At 42.6% G+C, this 23,663-nt stretch overlaps 1 protein-coding gene across 1 annotated transcript in view; it reads right to left on the bottom strand.

Annotated features, from left to right (window-relative positions):
- CPS1 (carbamoyl-phosphate synthase 1) overlaps window positions 1-23,663 on the bottom strand; it is a 98,622-nt gene that overhangs the window by 46,426 nt on the left and 28,533 nt on the right. The window contains exons 12-21 of the mRNA XM_048310348.1: window positions 23,385-23,483; window positions 22,616-22,711; window positions 18,251-18,440; window positions 17,021-17,178; window positions 16,130-16,258; window positions 13,393-13,537; window positions 12,811-13,021; window positions 11,532-11,730; window positions 9,241-9,417; window positions 4,757-4,875 (exon numbers count right to left, since the gene is read on the bottom strand). Of these exons, the coding sequence (XP_048166305.1) occupies window positions 4,757-4,875; window positions 9,241-9,417; window positions 11,532-11,730; window positions 12,811-13,021; window positions 13,393-13,537; window positions 16,130-16,258; window positions 17,021-17,178; window positions 18,251-18,440; window positions 22,616-22,711; window positions 23,385-23,483 (1,523 nt within the window). The remainder of the gene's footprint in view (window positions 1-4,756; window positions 4,876-9,240; window positions 9,418-11,531; window positions 11,731-12,810; window positions 13,022-13,392; window positions 13,538-16,129; window positions 16,259-17,020; window positions 17,179-18,250; window positions 18,441-22,615; window positions 22,712-23,384; window positions 23,484-23,663) is intronic.

Raw genomic sequence — 23,663 nt, forward strand, 5'->3', positions numbered from 1 at the left:
TCTGCCAAAAAGATGATCTGCTGTTTCCATTAATGTTAATTTGAAGAGTTGAGATTTCAGGTGACAGAGTTCAATTCATTACACTGCCAGACTGTCTTCGAGACTTTGGGCAAGCTCACCATCTCTGTGCTTTGCTCTTCACAATGGCGGTTTATTATGCTCCTCATTCCTCACTTGAATTCTACTTTACAGACTAATCAATACTGAAATGCTCTTCTTTAGGCAATATACTCACACTTCTGTCTGCTGCAAGATGGCTTTCCTGGGTTTTACTCAGATTTTCTACAGCACTGAACTTGACCCCACTACCTCTACTTTCCCCCCATCCCTATGAGCTCTCAAGTAATGGCAAATACAATCAATTTCAGGATCCACTGCTACAGAGATACCTAAGTGACTTAGGAACACAAGTCCTATTGATTTTCAACAAGGCTTTTGTCCCCATGCCACTTGGGCATAAGTGATGATTTTACCATAGCTGCCTACCTCTTTACCTCTATTTAATCATGTTCGTTATACATTCTCCTTGTGTACAGCCACTGTTCTCAGGGATCCAAAAATCAGGAACAGATAAAAATAATCATTGCAAACAAATCTTCACTTCAAACAGTCAAAGAACATATGTAAATTCCTGGAAAAGGTTTTTCTTTGCACCTAGGCCTAGTCAAGTATGACTTAGATGTTACTTCTAAGCCTGGGTTTCAGCTGTCCTCCTGGGGATGGTTGGTATCACTGGACCCTGCTTCAAATCTGACTTGCTTGGGACTGGGTCCATAACCCTGGCCTTAAAGTGACATCTCACTTCCTGCTACTTCAGACAGCTGGACACGGTCTGTCCAAACTTCCATCTCCTCCATGAGCTGTCAGTGTGATGAACAGCCAGCAGGGTCTCTCCAGGCCCTTCCTCCCATTTTCACTCACGGGACTGGCAAGGCCAAATCTAGGGAAATAATTTCCAGATAATAGCACATCCTATTGCACTGCCACTGCTTCATACACCATCACCTATTCATGGACTGACAGCATGGGATGGTGCTTGCTCTTTCCATTTGAGTATGTACAAGTGGTTTTATTTGTTTATGTGCATGTGTGTGGTGGGGAAGGTTGAAGATAAAATTACACTCCAGGTATAAATGTAATTGGTCAGACAACAACAAAAAACCCCTCAGTGTAAGTTTCCAAAATAAAAAATATGTAAGGTCACAGGAGAAACAGCAGAGGCACATGTTTGACATGTCTGTGATATTACTTGACATTCTCACAAGTAGTCTCAAAATGGCTTTCTTTTCCCAATTCAACTCAGACCATTTGCTTTCCTGCAGCCACATCACATAGTCTGAAATAACTACTTCTCCATCCTAGAGGGCCCAGAGGCAGAGTTAAATGGAACCACTGCTGCAGCGTGACAAAGCTATACAGTTCCACCCAGCATCAGGTCCAATCTTCTTTAGAAAAAAGTTCAATGGGACAAAGGTAAGTGGGGCAGAGGGTGCTTTTCCCAGTCCCTACTGTCTCTGGAAATGGCTGGCCTTGCCTCTACACCACAGAGAATGCACAAACATTTACAGGTCAGAACGTTTTTCCCTCTGCACTGCATTATCCCACACAGCCTTTCACACATGTAAGCAGATCTGTTGCATGCATCAGTGAGGCCTTCTGCTCACCTCTGAATTGCTGCACATGGTGAGGATGCAAGGCAGCATGTGATGTGTGAGAGCTGCTTCCTGAACTGCTCTCAAAGGCCTCCACCTGCCTCTGATCCCCCTTCCCCATCTGTCTGTCGTATCCACTTGTTCTAGCTCTTAGTTTCCTCTTGGCAGAGACCATCTCCTTGTTACCAGTCTCTACAAGAGCTCTGCAGGGCCCAAATCAAGACTCTTGTTACTCCAACTGCATCCAAAACCTCACTCTCAAACTGACACAGAGACAAAAAGGAAGGGGTGGATTCATCCAAATAGCCTGTAACCAGCAACAATGATCAGGAACAGGGCAACTGCTTCTGGTTCTGGTAACTGTGCTCTAACAACAGAAACATTTAAAGCAGTGATGGTATTACTTCTCATTCTTTTCAATTGGAAATTATCCTGTAGCACAGGTAGAACTCATGCCAGGCATGCTGGGGACTGGAAACAGCTGGCTGCAGGAAGAGCTCATGTGTGCCAAGTCTCATTTGCATCACTCAATTAGCTTTCCCTTGGCTATGGCAGAGATATGTTTCCTGATGTGGCTCACTGGACTAGCCTCTTAGTTCAAGTTACAAGTGTTTTTCCCTGGCTCTTTGCCTTTGTTCCTTCAATGTAATGCAGCTGGACAGTCCATCCCCTCACTCCAGTGCTGGTTGGGAGGTAAGACAGTTTTCTTGCAAAAGTGTGAGCAAAGATAGTGGAGTGAAAATCTGCACTGGTAAGTGAATGAGGATAAGGTAATTTATATGTTCATCTTGGAGAAGAGAAGGCTTTGGGGTGACCTAACTACGGCCTTCCAATACCTGAAGGGAGCCGACAAGAAAGATGGAGAGAGACTATTTATAAGAGCATGGAGTGACAGTGCTGCCGAATTTATTTTTGCTTTTTTTCTTTTATATATCTTCTATATTCTTTACACATATATTTGCAGCTCTGTAGCCTATCACAGTATTTATAGCTAGCATTTTACCTACTCTGTCAGACAGAAAGACAAAATAAATTCCCCAGTGGCTCCAAGCTGGGGGTCCAAGGTTAGATTCTCTGGGAAGCCAAGGTTTAAACTAGCTCTCCGAGACACATTTTCATAAACAAAGTTTAGTGCCTATCTAAAAGAGGGGAAATTCAAAGAGGGTTGAACCAGGGGGGAATTACCTCACCACTTATGTCTCTATTTGGGGTTTTTTGTCAGATACGCTAATTTGCTAAACATACAAAAATTGTATACACATTATGCTGTGTGTGCATCTTTGGCGTTTTCCACCTGCTGAATTGTGCACCTAAGGATCCTTATAAACCCTTTTATCACCTAACTGTGTCCAGCTTGTGATTTTAGGACCAGAGAAAAGGCATCAACAGGACAAGGGGGAGCAGCTTCACACTAACAGAGAGAAGATTTAGATGAGCTATTACAAAAAAATTTTCACTGTGAGGGTGGGGGGAGCCTGGCAAGGTTGTCCAGAGAAGCTGTGGCTGCCCCATCCCTGGAAGTGTCCAAGACCAGGTTGCATGGGGCTTGGAGCAACCTGGGATAGTGAAAGGTGTCCCTGCCCATGGCAGGGGGTTAGAACTAGATGATCTTTAAGGACCCTTCCAGCCCAAACCATTCTGTAATTCTATGGTACCACACACAGTCTGATTTGAATTGCAAGAATCCACTTTCAAGGGACACAACATTGCTTGTGTCTGATAAAAATGCAAGGCTGGATACTGCGCGAGGGCTGTCTCTAGCAGGCTGCCTGTACAACCTGCTGCCTGCGCACCACAAGGATGAAAAGCTCTGTGGGGTCGTACCAGCTACTGATCACTGGTAGTACCATCACCTGCCACCCATTGCAGTGAAAGGGAAAGCAACCTCAGGGATACAGGAGGGTTCAGGAAGATTAGCCTCTGTGGAGTTATGCTGGATTTTATACCAGCTGAGGATGGGGCCAGCCTCTGGGGCCTCATTCCAGAGCATGCCACTCCAACAAGTGACAAGCTCAAACTGATTCTGGGTATGTTGTTTTTCTTCAGGAGCTGCATATACCTGTTAAAGGGGGCAGATACAAATGCAATGTGACATAGATGTTAGAGGACAAAAACTTCTGCAGCCAAAAACTTCTGCAGCCAAACAATATATTTCTGCAAATAATCAAGCTACTCCTTCTCTTCGACATCTCTCTCCATATTTATTTTTGTTTAGCTCCAGATCCCGGTTGTTCCGGGTGCAAAGGAGAGCAGGAGCTGCTCAATTAAAAGCGTGCAGCTAGTCAAAAAGCAGAGATGACCATGCTGGTGAACTGAGATCATTGCCTCCGCTGCGCTCCCAGTGCCATCATGTGGTGACACGTGGGAGCACAACGGATACCGGAGGCAGAAAAGCCGACAACACTCGGCCTTTAATAACTCAGCAAGGAGGCTCTCCCAGCCTCATAAAACATGAAGAGAAAGCTCAAGTCAGCAAGAGTATGAACTGAAATACAACCCACTGCTTTAATTTACTGCTATCTTTCCTGTTTGCTTTTATATGGTCATTTTTCTTGAAGGAAGAAGATTTATATTTAAATATGTCTGGAACCATAGACATTTGAAAATATGGTACAAGAGCAATACTCACACATACTGCATGATCACAGCAAAGCAGAAAAGCTTAAAAATCAATAGGCCAGGCTGGAAATAAAATGCAGTGTATGTGACCCTCAGGCACAGTAAGTCAGGACAAGTCCTGTGTTGAGTTTGAAAGGCAACTCTCTCCTAGGTACATGAGTTAATCATCACAGGCCATCCACATTCCTAGTCTTAGCCTCAGAGATAGTGAAGATTTTCCAAAATAAACCGTAACTTCCATAATCCCTGAGAACAGCCAAGATGCCCAAGTACTCAAAGGAGTTATTTTACAAAAAAAAAAAAAAAGTGTGCTTAAAAATTTCTAAATTTCTGCTTACTGAGACAGTGAACTGGGTTTTAAGACAACACTGTTTATTCCAAGCACTTGAATAAACTTCTCAGCATTGACTGCATCTGTGCTTACCATAGGTTTCCAAGCAGGATTCCCAGAAGAACTGTTGTATCCTAGGACAAGGCTTTTTTACCTGTTCACTTCCTTTAGGATCTTCTCCATGTTCGCAATGCTGCGCATCTTATACAGGAACCACTTGTCAATGGCTGTGAGTTTGTGAATGACATCCACAGGGACTTCATTATCCAAGGCCTGCCAAAAACAGGACAGCACCAAACAGCCCCTTTAACACATGCTGCACAAATACAGATTTTTTTTTTTTTGCTGCAAACAGGTAGGAGCAAGTATATATCATAAAGAAAAAAAGTTTCGTAGACCAAGCTGTACAAATCAAATGTTCACCTACCTCCTGACCCTGTCTCCTGCACAGAAACTGTGCCCCATGGGGAGTGCAGGGAGGCACCAGCCACTTCTCCCGGTGCTCTGGTTCCAAAAGGTGGCTTCTGTTTTAGTGAGAGAGGTAATTTGCTTTTCACAGAACCAGCAGCCAGTCAAGCTGATAGTGGCTAGGCTGGGTGGCCACTGAGAACGTGCTCAGCTAACTACAGGGAGCCACATTCAGGCTGCAGTGACCAATCCTCCATCTGCACCTCTTACCACTCAAGTTGCCTAAATCTCAGGCCCACTGCCAAACTCCTAGCTGCAAATGTAAAACAGGAAGGTCCGGATTCTCAGCTGTGAAGGAACTTTTTGCTTTGGAGCATAAATCTTGATATACCCTTGAAATGCAGGGCTGAATCAAAGCATGTGGCCTTACATTACCTCTGAAGCAAGGGAAAGTCAGGGCCTGGGTGATGCTTGCAGCTACAGCATAGCTCTAGCTTCTCTCACTCTACCTCAAGATAATGTCAAGACCATTCAAATTTCCCTGCATTATCTTGCTGCGGTTATTGATGGGGTTTTTTTAAAATCAATTATTTACAGCCATGGGGTAAAAAGGAACCCCACAGAGGTATTAGTCATAAGACAATGGGTTACAAAACATCATAATATTAAAAAAACCCCAGCACCTCAGAAAGCCTTCAATATGATGTATTTTCTATTAATGCAATTTCTTGGGTCTCACCAGTCGTGTACAGTTACAACTCTCCTGATAAAGCAACTATAATCAACCATAATGATAATGCCAGCACAGTATCTTTGCTGAGCTAAAGTAATCAGGCTCATTAATTTCTTATCATGCTTAATTGTTTTCTTGCAGGGCAGCATCCCTGGAACAAAGTCAGAGCAATGCCATTGAACAAAATTCCAGAACTGATCCAGGAATGAGCTTGGTCCATTGCACCCCAGCATTATTCCCCCAAGTTACCAAACTTGGGCACAATGTTGGTATCATCACCATGCGCTTCAGCAATGGGGAGACCTTCTGCCAGCTCAGAGAAACAGGAGGCACCACCCACACGGCTAAGGGATGGGTGGCAGCTCTCTGCAAAATACTGACACCACCTCCTGCCTTTTCTAAAGAATTCACAGGCAGCTTGCCTGTGTCTTCCTCTTGAAATTATCCTCTTGTTCACAACTGCTCACTGGAATATCCTGTGTGCTCACAAGCAGTGGTGAAAACCTCTGAAGCATATTTTGCTCCTTTAGAGTAGCCAGTCACATACTGAGTCTTCGGCTCATGCTTGGCACCCAACAGTCACTGCTCTTCCCAATGCCTGCAGTGGGAAGCCTGGGGCCCTCACAGCAGTCCCTGAGCACTGGCAGTGACAAAGCTGGGCTTCTCAGACATTTCTGGGTACACTACTGGTATGAGGCAACTGGTAAGGGGTCCTTCCCATCCTGATTCCTTAGTGCTTGGAGGGTGAGGTCACGTTGCCACATGAGTGGGATGTGAGCAGGTCATTTTTTCTGTCCATCTATTTTTACAAAACACATGCAGACTTGCACATCTTGAGGATCTCCAAGTTCCATTCAATGGTCCCCGAGCCACACATACACACACAGGTATCATGAACACATACTCTTAAGCTGCTTAGGACACTTTATTTAAAAAGTCCCAGGGATCTTCAAAGAAAACTGAAAAAAACATATGCCTTCCACTCATTCATCAGAGGAGGAGCAGAGAAAATCAACCATCTTCATCCCTGTCAAACAAATTTGGAGACTGGGAGAGAAGAATGAGTTTGTAGACATTTCTTGCTCCCTATCACCACACTCCAGGGGCAAATCAAGTTTCCAGGCAATCATGTAGAATTTGTTCAGAGAGGCCCTGAACTCTGATGGCTTTCCTCTCTTCAAACCTACATGAAGGACTACAGCTGAAACACACCATGGAAGCAGGAGGAGAGAGCCACAGCAAGACAGTGTGACTTTAGAGCCCTGTTCAACTTCAAGAGCATCCCGTCCAGTAGGGACTGGTCCGTACTGGGAAGCCAATAGGTTTACAGGACTGCCTTCACACCAAGAGCCATGGAGCAAGCCTGGCCTCCAGGCCAAGCAACAGAGGGCAGCCTATGCTTTCTCTAGGGCCAGCGCCCTTGGTCCATCCTGGCTCTTCATCAAAGAAAGTTTTTAGCTGCCTGTGGACAGCAGCACAAGTGCAAACTACACCTCTGTAGTGTGGACAACTAGGGGACCAGGACCCTGGTGTGGAACAGAGCATGCATCGACTCCACAGCCTAAGCCTTCTGAGGCCACTTGTCTACAACCTTAAGAGGAGCATAAAACACCTGACACAACCTGAGCATCCCTGCTCATCAGGCTGTTCCATCCTTGCAGCACTCCCACTGTGGCCAAGGAACAAGTCTCATCTATGTCAGCCTCTCTCCTGTGTCTTCTTTTACATGACAACAGGGAGCCCCATTACAACAGCAGTAGCTCTGAATGGCAGCTGAAATCCCTTTCCTTGCACCTGAACAGTCACTGTTGTCATCATCCAACAGGCAAAGGAGAGAGAAAAAGTAAAAAGCCTTGGAGGGCTGACTAGTGTGATTGGAGGCGGGAGAAGATATATAGAATATAACAAAGCTCCATCCTGTTTGAAAGGGAGCTGATGGCTAATGGGGGCTTACCGTTGGCTTTTAAATGTCAACAAGCTGGGAAGGGGTTTTCATGCAGACAGCTCCAACTGCCAGAAGCACCTCTTACTTACACTGCTTGCCTCAGTTATTAATGGGGATGAATTAGTGCACTTCGTTGGGGAGAGGCAACTCTTTATAAGGAGGGACTAGGAGTTTGATTTTGCTTTTTCCAACAGCTCCCAGTGAAAATACCAGCATCTGGGAACACCCAGTGTTCAGTGGGGCCCAAACTCACCTTCATCTCCCCATATTCCCTGTGTTAATATGAGTCTAAGTTTAATCCTTCATAAAAGCTCTCTCAGAGATACAAGAAGTAAGATTTTTCTTTCAGTCACAAGAAAAAGGCTGTAATAAAGACCAAACACAGCTGCTGAAGGATGAAGACATGCGTTTCCCCAGCTTGAAAAGCAAGAGAGAACAGCTGGACGAGCCACACATTTATAGAACACCTTATGATTTTTCTTCAGGCCATTTTTAGAGGAACAGCTCTGTGAAAACCTTTTAACTAACACAGCACAGGCTCAGCTCCTCACTCATGTGGAGGTGTAACGAGATGTACCTACACATGAGTACAAAAGGCTTAAAGACTCCACCACACGAAGTCAGGGGCACAAAAGAGTAATTGGGAATTCCCTGCCAGGAAGGTTTGAAATTTTAAAAAAATCAAGCCAACAGGTAAGCAGGAGCTGTAAAAGACAGCTGTTCCCTCCTCTTCACAGAGGGTATGGACAGGTGGACATGTTACCTGCAGCAAAACCAAAGAGTGAAATTGCACCTACCTTCTAAAGTAACTAACACGTTTATCACGTGATATACACAGGCAAACACTGAGGAGATGAAGGAAGAAATAAATTCGCACCCTAGTCCCTCTAGAATAACACTCCCCATTACACAGACACCTTCAAGGCTGAAGTGATTTGACCAGTGTGACAGGAGAGGGCTTAAAAGAATGCTACAGGAAGCTAAGCCAGTTTCGAAGAGCAGTGGATTTCTTGTCTGTGGAATTTAACATAGAGTTGTGTAGTTCTTCTAGTTTCAAGCCCATACCAATGCAACCGTTGCAAGTAGACAGTGCTCTCACACACTGCAGCTTGCCATTCTTTATCATCCTTTGTTTCAGTTCTCAAAAGGATCTTCATTTATTCCTTTGTAATCTGAAAAACTGACCAATTTTGACTGGCACTTACACTAGTGTAAATCAGGGCTGAACACTAGCGAATGTTTAGCAAACAAATATAATATTATAGGAGAGGAAAGTAATCCAGGTCTTCACCAGCACTCAGCTACAAACTAAAGTGACAGGACACAGGAATGCACCTGATGCTGAATGCAATGAGCACAGGCTAAGATTGTACCACCAAAAGGCAAACATGTTACCAGAACACGGAAGATGCAGAAAGCGTAAGCAAGGATCCTACTCAAAGCAGATGGAAGAAAGGGAAGGAAGAATACTCAGCCTTTGTCACCTCAGTTGACCCAATCCGGTAGATCCAATTCAAGGGACGTAGGTCAAGGTCTTTCTATCTTTTGTTACCTTGGCTATTGCATATATCCGAGTGCTGGATGGCACAGAGAGCTCCTTCTGGAGATCTACAATGGCTGGCCAGGCTTTATTCATAGGCAGATGTGAAATGAAGCCATCTACTGAGGGGTGGCACATCCTCAGGGCCTTTTGGAAGCTCTCTTCAAACGTGCGTCCAATAGCCATGACCTGTAAGGGAGAGCACATCCACATGAGCTACAGTGAGACAAGCCTGGCTGTGCCCTGAGTAACAGAGTGGAGAAAGTTCCAACCACACAGACAAGCACACAGAAACATGGCAGCCTTTGGACTCCTATCTAAGGTAGTCCTGCTGGCTATAAGGTGCAGCTGACTGAGCCTTGGTAGCCCCATTTCTAGATCTGACTCTGCTCATGGTATCAATGGGGAGTTCCAGACAAGTGACTGCTTTTGGTTTCCATCTCCCTGTCTGTAGCACACAGGAGGATGCTGTTCTCCTCTGTAAACTGCTTTGAAGCACTCTGGTAGAGGGAAACGTTATGCAGCAGCATGGATATAGTAATATAAAAGAATATTTCTGTTTAACAACCTGTTAGAGATAGAAACTCACAGTGGGAATTTTAAGGTTCAGGAGAAATCTGCTCCTCTTCCTTTCAATTACATTTAACAGTAACTCTCCCCTGTGAGGACTCTCTTAAACAATTACTCCTCCTTGGCGTAGCAGCACTGGGGTTTCCCTCCTTCAGTCTTGACATCATATCTAATAAGAAAACAAGCCTTTCTGTCTAGAAATCTGTGAGGTAACAGAGCCCTTTCTCAAACTTTTACATTTTTATTTCCCAGTGCAGTGAGACCCTAACAGCATAAAAATCTTCTCAAATGCAATGCTGAAAAATGTCAAAAGAAGAAATAACGTCATTTTCTCACAGCTCCAGGCCCACTGCCCAGCACAACAGAGCTCAGGAAAAGCCAGGCCAGGCCAGGCCAGGCCAGACTGTTCAATAAATAAAAATGCAGTAGGTCCAGCAATCTGGCTTCAAGTTCAGGCCTGGGGAGATGACTGTGCCATACTAATAGAGACACAGTGGCAAGAAACTGTTTGCTTCAAAGACTCCCTCTCTAACCCCCAGGTCCTGCAGATTAACCTTCTTTCTCACTACCTCCACCAGCTGCAAACTGCATCCCTGGAGCTTCTCCATCCCTGCTTCAGTTCACCTGCACTGTTAGAGCACTGACTCTCCCTGTATTTCTGTCCTGCCTTTACCCAGCATTCTGCCTGGAAAATGACACAGGTTCAGGCACTTCTGTGACATATGAAGTCTGGAAGGACTCAACATCCCCTTCTGCAAATGTGTATGGCCAGGAAGTGTCCACAGCTGATGGTGCACAAGGCAACTGTATTTAGGAACTCCAGTTCTATAGAACAGTCCCAAAACCCCTAAGGAGAGAGGGTTAATATCAGGAAGCACCATCTCACTGAAAACAAAAAACCCACCTCATTACCATTAAAAGCCAAAAGTGCCAATGGAAAATCAAATTCTAATTAATCTTTCCAGTTCTGATGAAGGCTTCTTATCTAATGGCAACAATGACATTAGGAAGGTCTTACATGCAAAAATAATTTAATAAAACAGCTATTCGAAAAGGCAGCTGAAAAAATACACAAATATTTATTTTTCCTTTTATTTTAACTGATAGGTAATTAACAACTAATTAAGTGGGTAATTTACCAATTTTGCTTCATTTTCCCCCTCTTAAAATGTGGTCTGAAAATACTGTTACTGTCCAGACACCTTAAAATCTGATGTAAGAGACTTAATCTCTAAGAGAAATCAAAACTTGAGAGCAAGATGATAATTTGTGTTTGGATTTCAAGAGAAGAAGTAGGCTGAGATCTGGCATATGGTTTTAACACAGGAAAAATAACTCGGAAAGAACTGAAAGCTGTGGCTCATGGGCACCACTGAAAATCTTAACACACTACTACTGGTGAAATTATACTGTAATTAACCAGCACTACAGAACTTCAAACCAAAAAATAACTCTAAGAGCCCTGGAGTGAGTGTTAAGAAAAGTCAACCCCAGTTGATCCATAGTGATCTCTTCCTTTAGGAATCAAACCATTTATGAATCCACGTTGTGATATCCAACATTACACAGTCCTAACTCATTTCCATTAATTGTAGTACTGGATAAAAATTATTTAAGCTTAATATATGAGTTCAGATTCATTAGGTCCTTGAAGATAGATGTTCTGAGGGTTTCCCAGAAAGAGAAATGGCTTTCCCAAGTGGTGAAATGGAAGGTGAGAGTCTTGCACTCACCTCTCCCACACTCTTCATGGAGCTCCCAATCTGGTTGGAAGTGTGCTGGAAACGGTCCAGATCCCAGAGGGGTATCTTGGTCACAATGTAATCGAGGCTGGGCTCAAAGCAAGCAGAGGTTTTTCCTGTTACTACATTCTTGATTTCTGGCAAGGGAATCCCCAAGGCAATTTTGGCAGCAATGAATGCTAATGGATACCTGTCAGAGAGGAGAAGTAGAGAACAGTAGAGTGGAAAGTACTTTGCTTTGGCAAATCCCAGGAACAGATCCAATTAAACAGATGTGAGGTGACCGTCCCTCCTCAACACAATGGAAGGCTCCTGAGCTCAAACGCAGCAGGACCCACCCAGCCTCCTACCTCAACACATTGCAGAGCTACTTCCTTAGATCTGGGACTTGCTTTTTTTATCCACAAAGCCACCCCTTTCAGTAGCTGTCACACCCACAGTGAGCCCACTCTAACAGATATGTTTAGCTGCAAATCTGTCATCCAAAAAGAAAACAATCAAACGCCCACTGCCCAACATCATGGCTTATCTCCAGCCTATGGCTCCAGCTATGGCTCTTAAACAACTGTAAGAGTTGTCGAGAACTGCAAATTAGAGATTCATTTGTGCCTCTCAACAGCATCTGCAAAGTGCAATTAAGAAGCCAATTTTTAAACAGCCTGCTTTGACCATCCTTATCTTGATTAGTTTATGATTAGCCAACAAAACAAAGGCAGCTAGCAATGCCATTTGCATCAATCTGACAGACAGCTCATTAATAACTGTGCCCTCTGGGTCCCAGAGATGATTTGCAGACAACATATGGATACAGTGGATGTGCTTTGTAAGGAGTAGGCTCCACCACACATGCCTCCTGGGAGTTTTTCCATTTGCAGTAACAGCATCAGCAGACTGGAATGACCTGGAGGGCTCACTAACCCCACCCTCCATCTCCCAGCAGGACCAACTCTCTAAGGGTGAATCCTAACAGATGCTGACAAGAGCTGTTCTTAGAAGCTTCCCATGCAGAAATCTGCACCTTAATGACCTAACTGCTCCAGAATTCTAACAGCCAACTTCAGTCTTCCTTGATGAAAATGTGAGCTACAACTCCATGTTTTAACTACATGGAAAGCAGATGCCGGAACTCTTCTTCCTTGTAGCTGTCACCTACTTATTTAAATAATCCAAATCCCTTGTTTTACTTCTCTCTTTCTGTTCTGCTCTCCTAAATTTTTTGTTTATTCATTTGTTTGTTCTGTAGCATTTTGGTTTTTTAAAATAATCTTACCCTGTCGCCTTGGAGGCCAAAGCTGAACTTCTTGAGAGTCTGGCATTAACTTCAATGATGTAGTACTCCAGGGAAGTTGGATGCAGAGCAAACTGGATATTACACTCTCCCACAATCCCCAAATGTCGGACAACTTTGATGGCACGATCCCTTAGCATCTGAAACTCCTCATTATTGAGTGTCTGGCTTGGAGCCACTACAACAGAATCTCCTGTTTGTCACAAGGTAGCAGAGAAGGAAAATGAGAAGCAGCTCAGCAGCAGTAAATTGTGGCCACAGAAGTCACTGTTTTTGCTAACCCACTACTAGTAATGACATTACCAGAGATTACAACTTGTAGATGCACAGCTGATGAAAAGCACAGATAGTCAGAAGCCCAGAGTTAGAGACAGGCTGGGGAATCTTACGGAAAACACAATCACAGGTATAGGTTTAGTCTGTTTCACACTCAATCTGGCTTTATTCAGGACCTGAACAGTATTCTTCTAGCCCACCTCATCAATCACAAAGTTCTGTCAATAACACCAGGTAGAAGGGCACTGCATAAAAAAAGTCATCGAGCCACCCTGTGCCCAAGCCTACCTGTGTGGACTCCCATAGCATCAATGTTTTCCATGTTGCAGACAGCAATACAGTTATCAGCAGCATCTCTCACAACTTCATACTCTATCTCTTTCCAGCCAGCAACTGACTTTTCCACCAGAATTTGGTTAGTCATTGCAAATGCCTGGGAATAGGTTAGGGAAAATAAACATCCAAGAAAAAAAAAACAAACAAACAAACAAACAAAAAAAAAAAACCAACCAAAAAAACAAACAAACAAACAAACAAAAAAACAAACACGAAAACACAACACCCCCCAAGAAACCTGCACCAAACCCCTTATAAGACCATACTCCCCATTTAAGACTTCTGTGACTTATCTCCAGACATCCCAGACCAACTGAAAGATGAAAATAAATAAAGTTCATAACACTGATGACAAGCACTTCCTTTTTCTTTCTTTCTTTTTAAAAAATTGCTTTACTGTGATTTGAAAGGCACATTTGAAAATATTTACATGATATGATGGGGAAAAAAAAGGTTGGGCATGTGTGCTTGCAACGGTATATAAATTACAAATAGAAATATAAAAACATCTAAGGCTTCAGTCATGCAACAGGCATGCTTTTATGTGGGCAGCCCCAAGGACTTTAATAGGAGAATGCTGCAAAAAGCAAAATGACCGAGTGATGGGAGTGTGGGTGCCAGCAAACACTATGTAATTAATAGCATTAATAATGCTGCTTGTCATTGGCATACTAGCCAGAGGCAAGGGTCATGATTTATTCTTAAACAAATGTTGAAAGTATTCCTCAGCACATGAGACAAAAGTGAAAAATACAGTTTGTTGGTAAATGAGCATAATCTAAGCAAATACACGGCCTTAATATTAGCAGATAGAAAACATTAATCAATACTCGCTTAAAACCCTAGAAAGTGATGGGCACATCATCAATCCATTCTTTAGCAAAGTTTCTTGTTATAATGCTGCCCATGAATTGTCTCTTCAGTCTGGTCCCATCTGTCATTAACTCAAGCTGTTACTCAAATGTTGCCCTTAGCTCAATTGACAAAATCACACATTAAAAAAAAAAAAAATGGTTTGAGGAACATCACTTCACTCCTGGCCGAGGCAGGCACTGACTTGGTGGGGATGTAGCAGGAACACTTAACCACTCCTGCAAACCAGTCCTGGCTGCTCCAGTGTCTGGTGCCTTCTCTCACTCAATGAGCAGACTTGGGAGACACAACCTCAAGGCCAGGTTACCTGAACTAGCTGTGTTATCAGTGTTCAGCTATCTGAATTATAAACAGTTCAGTCCAGTGCCTGAAAAGCCAGTTCATTGAATTACTACAGATCATCTTCATAACTGCTGGACTGTGGAAATGAGCATCCAAATTGGAGTTAATTCAACAAGACCCAGATTGGTTTTCACTATAAATTTTGAAATATTGATACTGAACTGGGAGGTGGTGTTGACTCTCTGAAGGACAGGAGGCCTTGCAGAGAGATCCAGATCAATTTTAGCATTAATCCATGATTAATAGGATGACATTTAACAAGTAGAAATGCCAGACTTCGCACTTAGGATGAAGTAACACCTGGCAGAAGTATTCACTGGGAACAACTCTGCAGAAAGGAATCAGGGGGTGCTGGTAGGCAGCAGGCTTACTTTTTTAAAAAAAACACAAAGTGCTGATCAAAATAAGATTCTCCTGCTGAAAAGAATTTTCCCACTGAAAAACGTTTTGGTATAAAGCCATCAGACAGCTGCACTCCCAAGGTTTATGGGTGAATTTCTGCTTCCTCTAAACACAGCCCATGAGTGAGCCTGAGTAAGCGACGCATTTCCAGCCTCACCATGGATCCATAAAATGGGGTTCCTGCCCCCACTGCCTCCCCTACATGTGCCAGTCCTGTCCCCTGAGTGTCCCACAGCTGACACTGCCCAAGCAGTGTTTGTTCAGCACTGAGCACACCAGACCCAAAGTCTGTTTGCATGACAGCAGAGGGGGGAACACAGAGAAGTCATTTGCACATACAGCTCTTAGCGGCATCCGCAGTATTTCTTTCCAGAGATAAGTGAAAGATTAAGAGGCTCAGCAAGCCGGGAAAAAACAAACCCAAGAATTTTAGAAACCCACAGGGATAGAGTTTTATTTCCTGAAATTCTGTATTTTTGACAAGGAAAAAAGCTTTTGATTGGTTTTCCCCAATTATCTGTTTATTTTTCACAGCAAATGTTTAAACAATCCCAGATTTTCTGCAGAAAAAGAGCTGTCTTCACAGCCAGAGACAGCTGGTAGTTGTCAAATTATGAAGTGTCATCCTGCTAAATGAGCTTTTGACCTAGGAAAATTACCATCTTCAGACAAAAACACAAAAGAGGCCCAAGCCTCTCAGCTCTTCTGTCCCTAAGACCACATTATCACTCAGTATTTCAAATGTTTCAACTTCCTTGACACTGTTCATAATCATTTACTCATGAAAGTAGGTGAATATAGGCCAATATGTTTCTTTTCAGACTAAAACTGCTGAAAAACTTGCTCAAATTATGACTTGATTTTAATGAATTGAAAAGATCTGTCATTGAGCCCTTTTCATTATCCAAGTCACCAGGAATTATGAAAAGAGGGCAGTTCCTAACCAGGGCAACATTTTACAGATAAGATGAAAGGTAAGGTATGTACAATTCCAGTGTCTATGACATTAGAATAGTATTTAAGAAAATCAGATGTTCAGTTCCATTCCCAGAGTTTGCAGTTCCAGACATACCTTTGTACCAAGGTCCAGCAAACTTTCCTTATCAGGACATATGCCAGACCCCAGACCACCAAGAGCATAGGCAGAACGTATCATGACAGGGTAGCAAATCTTTTCAGCAGCCTTCAGAGCGTCTTCAACCTTAAAGGAGAGGGGAGTACATTTCAGAAATAGATCGCAATTCAGATGAATAAAGTCTTCAATTCTGATTACAAGGTTAACTGGAAATCCCATCAGTAAGGCACTAAACTGTCTGAAGATAAAATGAAAGTAATAAAAGTTTGCTTTATAATATTGCCTTTTTCTGCCAAACAGCAGAAAACTGCAACATGCACTCAGGGAGGTGACTTCTGTCCTTCACTATACATGGACTTCCTTGCTGACCTACCATGGACAATGTCCTTACATGGTCTGTCTTCAGAGACTTCAGCATGAAATAACCCCTCCAAAAGACATCCCAGTTTAAGACCTGTTTAATTTCCTCCAGACTCAAACAGACCTTTCCACCAAATCAAATTTTATGTTTTCATACTCCCATCCTCAAGAAAGATTTCAGCACTGCTGATTTGGGGGACCTGGAATCCTAACTCTAAATGGCTTGTATATAATTTAAGAAAAGTACCCGTGACATGTCACATACTTTTGTGCTGCAGCACAGGAGTCGCCCCAACATAATTTAACTTTTCTTGTCAATAGGTACATCAGTTTAGGTTTTCCCAGTGCTTAATTGCATTTTCACTCATTTTAAATCATGGTGACCCAGCATTAATCACCGAGGAGTGCTGTACACACTACAGCATCCACAGTTGCATTCATCTTTCACTCTACAAAATGAGAAATATTTTTACTAAGTCAAATGGGCAACAGTAATAGCAATCACATCTTCAAATTTATCTGATTTACCGATTCCACTGCAAGGCTAGGAGCAATCTTTTCATTTAGCTCAGTTAGTTTATCAGAAAAAAGCTTTCTATCCTCTGTAGCCATGATGGATTCAACTGAGGTACCAAGGACCTTCACACCATACTGCTGCAGTACTCCTTGCTTGAAGAGTTCCACTCCTGCAGAGCAAACAAAGACACAGTTTTGAGGAATGATAGTAGATGAAGAATCATAGAATTAGAGAAGGACAGAATGGTTTGGGTTGGAAGAAACCATAAAGCTCGTCTCATTCCATCCCCCTGCCATGGGCAGGGACACCTTCCACCAGACCAGGTTGCTTCAAGCCCCATCCAACCTGGCCTTGGACACTACCAGGGATGGGGCAGCCACAGCTTCTCTGGGCATCCTGTGCCAGGATCTCACCACCCCCACAGGGAAGAATTTAGAAAATTTAGAACAAAGAAAGTATTCAAAAGATATCTGATTAGCTGACAACTTGTCTGGGCTCATCCACAGCTAATTTTATTATTTTTGTCAGAACTCATAACTATAACATGAAATTTTCTGTCCTCAGATCTATGAAACCTGGGATAATCTAGAGTTACTGCTTGGCCATCATCTGCACCACAGAGCAAAGCAGCACAGGTGAATATTGGTGCAAGAAATTAAATGAAGGTAACATTTCCTTTTGATTTCTGCCTCAAGGTGGTCAAAATACCCCCAATCCAACTATGGTAACTACGATTTAAGATGAAAAGCAGGACATATTAATTACTTTAAAGTACCAAACCCAGCAATTAGATGTTACGTTCACAGCTTAGCAGTGACTCACTCCCCCATGGTTGGTGTCTCTGCCTGTATCCCTCAGTAACCTGACCAGTGAGTGAGGCACATGGGGCTTGGATGCCTGCACAAATAAAATCTTCAGAACATGTGGCAGAATCAGAGGATCATCCAGGTTGGAAAAGATCTCTAAGATCAACAAGTCCAATGTTTACTCAGCAGCACTATGTACCCCATTAAATCATGTCCCCAGGTGCCACAACCACACACCTTTTGAGCACTTCCAGCCTGTTTCAATGCTTGACCATCCTTTCAGTGAAGAAATTTTTCCTAATTTCCAATCTAAATGTCCCCTGGTAAAACCAGAGCCCATTTCCTCTGGTCCTGTCCCTTATTACTTTACTTGTTATCTGGTAAAAACCATGATTCTGCCTGCCTGGAGTGCCAAGGCACCTGTATCACACTCACCACAGTTGAGAGCAGTCTGGCCACCCATGCCCAGAATTAATCCATCGGGACGCTCTGCCTTGATGACCTCAATGACAAAGTGTGGAGTGATGGGGAGGAAGTAGACAGCATCAGCCTGCTTTAAGCCAGTCTCATTGGTCTGCACTGAAGCAATATTGGGATTCATGAGAACAATTTTCACATTTTCTTCCTGAAAAATTAAAATCTGCATTAAAAATAGGCACATGTGGGGAAAAAAGCTAACAACAGCAGCAGCACCAGCAAGAAGAGATGGGGTTCATCACGCAATTTACCAAGAGCAGACTTAAAACAATTATGTACTGTCCTGTAAGAGACTTTGATGCCTTTTCCTGGTCTTGAAATCAAGAGTCATACATGGTTAGAAGGGGAAAAGAGATTTTACCTTGGTATTTATTTTAAGGATCCTTAGGTGCACATGTTCAGGTCATATACACCAAAATGCATCCCGCCGAGTCTCCCCCAAAGATCGGGTATAACATTATAGGTTTTACTAATTAGCATATCTATCAAAGATTCCCCAATGAGAGGCTCAAGTGAGACCCCCTCCCCAAGGAACCTTCCCCTGGATGGTTCTATCTTAGTTTACAGAATGTGTCGTGGAGAGGACCTTGGGGTCTGGGGCACACTGATCCCTAGCTACGAAGCTTCTAAAATGTTTAGTCTCTTAGCTTGACAAACAAGTCCAAGAATGTAGGCAAAAAGCACTAAGAATACAGAAGTAGTAAAAAGGTATAATAGGGGCATAAAAGAAAAGGCAAAAATCTCCATGGCATCAACTTCTGGTCTCTTGTACCAGGCTGAGCTAATGCCAATTCTTTACTTTTGTGCCTGTGAATCTTGAGGGAATGAAGATTCCCACATGATTCAGAAATTTGGTTGAAATTGTTTAACACATTTAGGAGTTATATAGAAGAAACAGGAACAAACTCCACCATACTCATGCCTGTCTTCCTTTGGAAGTCAGATTAGGGGTGCCAAAGCAAAAAATTTAATCAAAAGCTAATCTTTTCTTGCCAAGCAGTAGGTCTTTGAAGTTCTCAGATTTTTGCATCAACTAGTAAAAATACATTTTTTGCTTTGACTTTCTGTAGAAATACTTTTTTGTCCTGGTATTATCAGTTTAAAAATATTGTCCCATCACTTTTTAATTTGATATTGCACATAGTAAAATACAAACTCTGCCTTTCTATGCAAGATGAACGTTAGCCAAAACTTTACACTGCTCTTTCTCTGTCACAGATGAGAAACTGAGATAGAGTGATAATAGATAATAAAGTTTATCCGTTTCCTGCTATAAAAGTCTTGCCACTCTTTAGCTACAGACAGAAATGCACTAGTTTGCTCAGTAATAGAAAAGTCTGAGTCAAAGCGGGGCAGATCAATCCTCCTCACTCTTGAATTATTTGCACATAATGAGGAAACCAACCAAGTTTTGCTAATAATGATGAGTGTGGCCAAGCTTAAAAAAAATGTGTCAACCACATGCAGTAGACATGCAGATACAGGAAACTGTTCTACTGCTTTGTTGAAAAGGTGGACTGAAAAGTGCAAAGGCTGCGGCCTCATTTTTACAGGAATTCATTCTAATCTCCATCAACTTCAGGTAAAACTACAAACAAACACACCATTTGCAAAAAATGCTAATTATAGATGCAAATTACATTTCAAAAGAAAGATTTGCTGTATGGAAATTGTTAGAAGGTTAAAAACCAACATTTCCCATTGAAAAGAGGAACAGTGACAATATTTTGAAAATATTATAAAGAAACAGGCTGGAGAAAATGCTGCAGAAGTGTTGCTAGGATCAGTACAGAAAATGCAATTTTCCCTCAGTTCACAATAAGCATGAAAATGCCGTAGGATTTTTCTGTGTTTGTTTAAGATTTGTGATTGTCTCACTGCTTTGGGGGAGCAAAGAAATAGCTCCCCTGGAGCAGTGGGATTCTCACTCAGAGCTCTCAGTGTTCAGGTGTAGGATAACATTTCCTCTCCTTCCTTTGAAAACTTAAAATCTGCCTTAAAGACAGGCTGTAAATTTCTGCTGACCTTTTTTCCCTGTGAAAAGTTGGATTTTTTTTCACTGAAGCACACTTTCCTTGGAAATGTGTAGAACAGGGGAGAGAAAGAAGATATAAAATCCTTATGGAAAATATTTTGGATTCAGACAAATGATCCTTAACCGGTTAGTTTTCACGGTGGTGGTGAGGGAAAAGACCAAAACATTCTTCTCTAATAAATGTATTCAGAACTTCATGGTTACAATTCTGTCGAAACAAATGGGGGAGGGAAAAGTTTATCACTTTCCAACAAGCTGGAATGTCTGCACATCTCAACTCTTTCTTCTCTGCTTATCTTTGACAAGGTATCTTAAAGACCAGCTAGCAGTGATGATGAGGATGACTAATGACAGAATTAATGCTCACTGTGCTGAGAGACATGTTTCACTGATATCACATCATTCTGGCCCAATTGCTTGGGATGTTGGATTTTAATCCACATGCTCTTGCAACCCTTTACTTCAACTTCTGCCTTTTTTAGTTTTTTATAAACACACAGAACTCTGCATAATGGTCACCTATCCTGATGGAGACATTTGTTACAACTTGATTAAAGCAATGAATTAGTAATACTCCAGAAGGGTTCAATTTCTCTTTTTGTGTAATATCCACCCATATTCAGCTCAGTTGGGATAATCCCCACAGAAGGTAATCCAGAAGATTTTTGAGGTGACCACAAGCCAGTCTGTTGTTCACAGATGCTTCCAGGCCTTGCTCTTCAGGGGTTGTTCCTGCCTTTGATGAACTTTTGCAGATACAGATTTACTGAGTGTGGAAGTACCATCTCCTCAAGATTTTAGTCTTTAAAAGAAGCACCCATTTAACTGTCCAAGGCTGAATATTAGTATCATCACCTTCTTATAATGAATCAGCATCCAAGAGCCAAGCAAGAGCAGCAGCACAGAGCAGAATGAATCAGAACATCAGCACAGAGAATCCGTGTTGATTCATAACAAAAAATAAAACAAAATGAAGAAGTCTAAGGGGAAAGAAATCTCTCTTGTCTCCTGTTAACTGTCCATTCTCTCCCAGCCATGCTCTGCTGCTTTCCTTGGCAGGGCTGACCAGCCACTCCTCTCTCACATTCAGCCCTAAGTGCCTCTGCCAAAGGCAAGGTCAGGAAGGGCAAGTTCTGCCTCTGGAATGGCTGATCAGCCTACAGACCACAGCAGCTCTTGGGTGGCCATGTGAAGGGGAAGGGCACTGTGGGATGTCAAGCTGGGGAGATTTATCACTAAAAAAACCCGCTGTTTTCCACAAACCCAAGCTTTGAAGGACAAAAGAGGGGAAAAAAAATCCTTTCCAAATGGGTCATTGACACTCTCCAACTCTGGCATCCTCCCCTCCTGACTTGTACTTGTCTCTTGATGATGTGGTCAGTTTGAACTAGTAGCCAGCAATAGCAATGCAATACACAAACAACACACCTGCAATACAAGATGTGTTGCAACATAGGGACGAACCCAGAGCAGCCCCAGATGATATTTAACATTACTAAAACCGATTTTTTTGTTCCTTCAGTCCAGGGTCAGCACAGGAATAGAATGTTCGTGACATCAGAACTGCCTCAGAACCACTCACAACCATCACCTCATCTGAAGGCAGCTGCTACTTCTGCTCTCTGTCAGGCTTCTGCAAGTTCCTGCTTCCTCCTTCACATGAGGTTAGACATGAAATTGGGGCCTAGGTGACTCTTACATTACCAGTAATAACCCCATCACAGGACATTCCACCATTCTACTCCTTCTCCTAGCATGAACTTTTGCCCTAGTAACCTTTCTAGGACCTATTCTGGAAACAGAACTTGACATATATGACCTTTAAAAAGTTCATCCCATTTAAAATAAATACCATTTATAAAACCTGCCTCTATTAGGGGTTCTTTTGTATAGCAGCAGCCAACTGTTCAGCTGTTATTGGTTGTCAACCTTGCAGTGTGTTAACATACCACGGAAGATCCAGTAATTTCAGCTCAGGTACATCTGACCATATTCCTCCTCCTCCATTTCCATTCAGTTTAGCAAGCCTGGAGCAACCAGGCAGACATCACAAATAACAAACTGCTTGAAGACTGCAATGGAAACTCCCAGAACATCTCTCTTTGGAAGATAATTCTGAGTGGTTAACTCACATCACTCAACCAGGAAGTTCACCAACAAAAATGCCTAGTTTTCCCTACAGTCATTTATCCTCACCATCTTCCCTGCTCCAGTTGGACACAGTTGGAGGACCAGTTTAGCTGTGAGAAGAGAAAGATGAGGTTAGTATTTTCACAGTATATCCTCACCTTCAAGGCTTTCACAGCCTGTGATCCAGAGTAATCAAATTCCCCTGCCTGACCAATCGACAGACCCCCGGATCCTAGAATGAGAACTTTGGAGACCTGTAAGTGTCAAATGGCATGAAAACAATCAGTCCCAGTGTAGTGGATGTTGAAATGAACAGAGACTGTGCAGCACTGAACACTCTTAAATTACAGAACATAAGTTTTCAAAGAAGAAGTCACTTTCAGAATCACCTCGGTTTTACTTCTTAAGAGCATTTCTACTGGAATTCTCCCATATATCTCCATTTAGAGAAACGTGTGGCTCATGGATAGGGTATATAATAAACATGTTAATTGTACCGTGCTTATAGACAACCATGCCTCACTTTGGCTGCCCACAAAATCCAGCTGCCTCTAAGACAGAAAAACTGTATGAAATTCAGCTCACATTAGGAATTTCAGACTTATTTGCTAAGCCACTGAGCACCAACACTATACTGCTGGCACAAAATCTCATGGCCAGATTATCCCAGGGCACCTCATTATGCTGTTATGAGAGTACCTTTCGTGGGAGAACTGCAAAGAAAATACATGAAACATCAGAACTTAAAATTCTTTCAAAGAAAAGGGAGTTAATAACACAAGCGAGGCCAGATGACTGTGTGATAAGCAGCTGTCAGGACTTTTATAAGAGAAGTCTTCTTTGATTTCCATGTGCTATTTCGTGCCATGGGTTCAGTAGGAATTAATTAGTTCTCAGCGACAGGCATGAAAATATCTGTACACTGACCTCCACTCTAGAAGCTGTCACTCCAGCCTTGGGAAGGACCGCAGAAATGGTGGTGCCTTTCCCTCTCTTAACCAGGGAAATAAATGAATCAAATAGGAACTAGGAAAAATAAACACATGTATTTATTGCCGAAGTTGAACTAAATATATACCAAGCAAAGAAGGAAAAACCAGGCCATTTGTGAACTCATGCAATCAGCTCTGCTCTGCTGCCTTCAGCAGGCAGGTTTACACCATCTGAGAAGAGGGGATCATTATTTGAAATTTATATAACAACTTT

The sequence above is a fragment of the Corvus hawaiiensis genome, chromosome 7 (assembly GCF_020740725.1).
Source record: "Corvus hawaiiensis isolate bCorHaw1 chromosome 7, bCorHaw1.pri.cur, whole genome shotgun sequence".
NCBI classification, from domain to species: domain Eukaryota; kingdom Metazoa; phylum Chordata; class Aves; order Passeriformes; family Corvidae; genus Corvus; species Corvus hawaiiensis.